This window comes from Eurypyga helias, unplaced genomic scaffold (assembly GCF_000690775.1).
Source record: "Eurypyga helias isolate BGI_N326 unplaced genomic scaffold, ASM69077v1 scaffold3548, whole genome shotgun sequence".
Taxonomy (NCBI): domain Eukaryota; kingdom Metazoa; phylum Chordata; class Aves; order Eurypygiformes; family Eurypygidae; genus Eurypyga; species Eurypyga helias.
Genome location: NW_010266157.1, coordinates 138576 through 141850, shown reverse-complemented (window position 1 = coordinate 141850; position 3275 = coordinate 138576). Strand labels below are relative to the sequence as shown.

The window sequence follows — 3275 nt, the reverse complement described above, 5'->3', positions numbered from 1 at the left end:
AAACTGTCTCCAGTCCTTTTTCTGGCAATTTTGTACCCATTTAACTGAAAACATTAAACCATTCTTAACAGATCACAAACTATCATGCCTGTGTAATTAAAGGACTAAAATTCTTTTGAATCAAAATTTCGGAAAAAAGTGACTGGTATGTTCTGATCAATTACCTAATTTTTAAACTGTTTGTGCATTTTTGCATCAACAGGGGGAATTAAGTCAGTTTTTCTGAATATAAAGGAATTGTAGGTGTTATGTCTCAGGTAAAGGAAATATGGTATCCTTGGTGATGCTTGAACTTAGCATAAACTACCAAGCAAGTTACATGTATACTCTTAAACAATTTTATATTACAAGAAGAACAAAATATTTCATAATTACTTACAACTCTTCCCCAGACGTGCCTCTTATAAGGAGAGCAGAACCTGTTGTATTTTGCTCACCTGCAAACCCTATCATTGGGTCCTAAAACAATGAAATCGGGATTTAAATAAAAAGAGATAAATTCTAGTAGAAATGAGGAGCAGTCCCCTCTATTTTTCTACTCTTCCTAACGCATACAGTTTTCCCTTAGGTTACCTATCAAATAACTACATAGTTCTCTGCTTAATTCTTCTTAAAAAAAAGAAAAAGGAGAAGATATATTTCTTCCATGATACTGGTAACTTAGTTCCTGTAACTGTAAGACCATCCATCACCATAGTCCCTGCAAAGCTTATCCCTCATGTCTACACTGGAAATAGCCAGTAAATCCACATTCAACGGCAAAACTCCTTTACTCCCATTTCTTCTTTAGCCTTATCCTTCTGTTTTCTTCTCGGTGGAGGGGCAAAACACTATTAAAGCTGAAAAAGGGACTTCTTTGAGCCTAAAAAAAGAGAGAGAATGAACTGAAACCACTGTCCATGAAAAACCAAGGAGCTTTGTAAATTTGCACCTGATTGAAGTGTACTGGGACGCCCACTGGGGTCTGTGTTTTAGTTATGGACAGCCGCACGCTGGGGTCCTCCTTGTCTGTTGCACAGTGTGGTTGTGTTTTCGAAAAACTGTCCTCCCTGTGTGTAAGGTACGTCGTTGTTCTTTCCCCTACTTTTATCTTGCACACTCTTCCTTGTACTGGGGAGCCTGATCACTGCCATCCTCTTCAGAGGCTACTTCTGGAAACTGCAAGGAAAATCAGTCACTTTCCCCTACTGCTCTGTTTTGGGGAGGGTGGAACAGAGTTTCTGTTGGTGTTTTTGCTTAATAATTAAAGAAGAGCAGGTAGAGAAATCTTGAGAAAGTCTACATTAATTCACAGTAGTTCAAGCAGTGTAAAAGTAACTATTGTCTTTTGAAAAATCATTTGTTAGGTGATTTTCTGTTCATCTGCACCAGTAACAAGGAGTGGACATCAGCTGAGTCACTCTGCCAAATATTGATAACCAGTTGCATTGACCTTTAGGTGGCATATGTGACCTGGAAGATAGGAGCTGGGTATCTGGCAGTCATCACCAAGAAAGTTTGTAGATCAGAATGAAATAATCAGGTTTATTATTCTGTATTGTCATATCTGAGGCATGCTCTGACTAGGTCTTTTTGCATGACTCCTGTTGAACCTAATGGAAACCATATGCACAGGAGAGAAAAATGGGCTCATAAAGAAATTATCCTCATCTTAACACTGTCTTACTAGCTTTCTCTTTCTTTTGTAGGCACCTTAACAATGAACATGCATTGGATGACAGAAGCACTGCTCAATGTCGGGTGCAAATGCAAGTGGTTCAGCAGTTAGAAATACAGGTTTGTTATGTGGACGTATTATCCTGTTACTTATTTACTCTTAACCTAAACTAAATTGAAAACACTTGCCTTAGTGACTCTAGCTTAAAGCCATACGTTTCTTGCCTGAAGTATGTTGATATTCATGAACAAGTGAGTTTTTTCTTTATTTTAGATTTTTCACATCATAAATTATGCAATAATTATCTAACATCAGCATTGTCTACAGTATTTTGCTTGAACTAAGACCTTAATGCCATTCATCAAGAATGAAGAATGCAGTCCCTGGAGCAGAGGCTGCATCTAAGCCGGCTTCAGTTCTTGAAATGCTGGGTCAGGACCCCTCTTCCTTCTTCCCCTTCTGACCCGATGCTTGCCCATACCGTTCTGCAGGACAAAGGAGTAGCAGAGCCATTTTCCACCCAGAATGACTCCCAGCCTGATGGGTGGGCATTTTTCTCCAATCAGAAAGCGTAATCTCAGACCCACTCAGGAAGGTCCCCGGGGAGTCCCACAGCTGGGATGGCAGCACTCGGGTGCCCTGTTCAGTCTGTAGCCGTTAGAGGTCACTGCATGTATGTGAATGCTCCCTCCGCTTCATGGAAAAAGTGCCGAGTACCCCTGGGGTCTACCAGAATTGAGACTGCACTGACCAGACTACTGAGCGTGGGGGACGCTTACAGCATACAATCTCTTTCCACCTGTACGGGAGTCGTTGGAGGGCATTTCTCAGGAGTCCAGTCCCCTCTGGGGAAGGTGAAGAGGAGCCCAGGGGATGCAGCGAGGGACTGAGATTTTTTTTTCCCCATTTGTTGTTGTATGTGGAGACAAAAGGATAAACACCTTTCAGCTTTCCCACCCTTTAGCATACATTCCACTGTTCTCATGCTTGTAAGAATACTTGTTCATTCAGCCAAGAACGTTTGGGCCTTTTGTATTTTAATACTGGAAACCCAGAGCAATGAGGGGAGTGTACAGTAATGTCACTTCTTGTATTTTCCCTTTAAAATGAAAGCTTTGTAAAACCAGGGAAAGCTGCTGTTTCTTTTGTAAGATTTACAGGATAGTGTTAGCTTCATTTGGGTTTTTAGGAATTTACGTCATATCAAATAGCATGTCTCTAAAGTGTCACATGTAATGTGAAGCCCAAGAATAAACCTTTTTCCCACCCCTTGCCTCAAATGTTCTGTAGTGAAAGATGCACTGACCAAATTATATCTAGCAAACCCAAAGTATCTCAGTAATACAGGTAGTTTCCTCTTCTTAAAATTACTTACAGGTTTCCTAAGTCTCAGTCTACGGGCATAACTCTTGGGCTGAGTGCATGCAAGAAAGTATTGTTACAGAGCTCTCTGGAAAATGGCAGTGTTAAACACCACGTGATTCTTGGTGCAATTAATGCTGTGATCGTGTTGTAGATATCCAAAGACATATCACCTGAATACCATTTTGAGCATTTCTTCTTGCAAACTAGCTTTTGAAAAAAAATTACTCTTTTCATCTTTTAACATACATTTTCC

General features: G+C 40.3%; 1 protein-coding gene across 1 annotated transcript in view; it reads left to right on the top strand.

The window, feature by feature from the left end:
- Nucleotides 1-977: 977 nt before the first annotated feature.
- FOXP2 (forkhead box P2) overlaps nt 978-3275 on the top strand; it is a 42239-nt gene continuing 39941 nt past the window's right edge. The window contains exons 1-2 of the mRNA XM_010156964.1: nt 978-1060; nt 1689-1776. Coding sequence (XP_010155266.1) covers nt 978-1060; nt 1689-1776 — 171 coding nt within the window. The remainder of the gene's footprint in view (nt 1061-1688; nt 1777-3275) is intronic.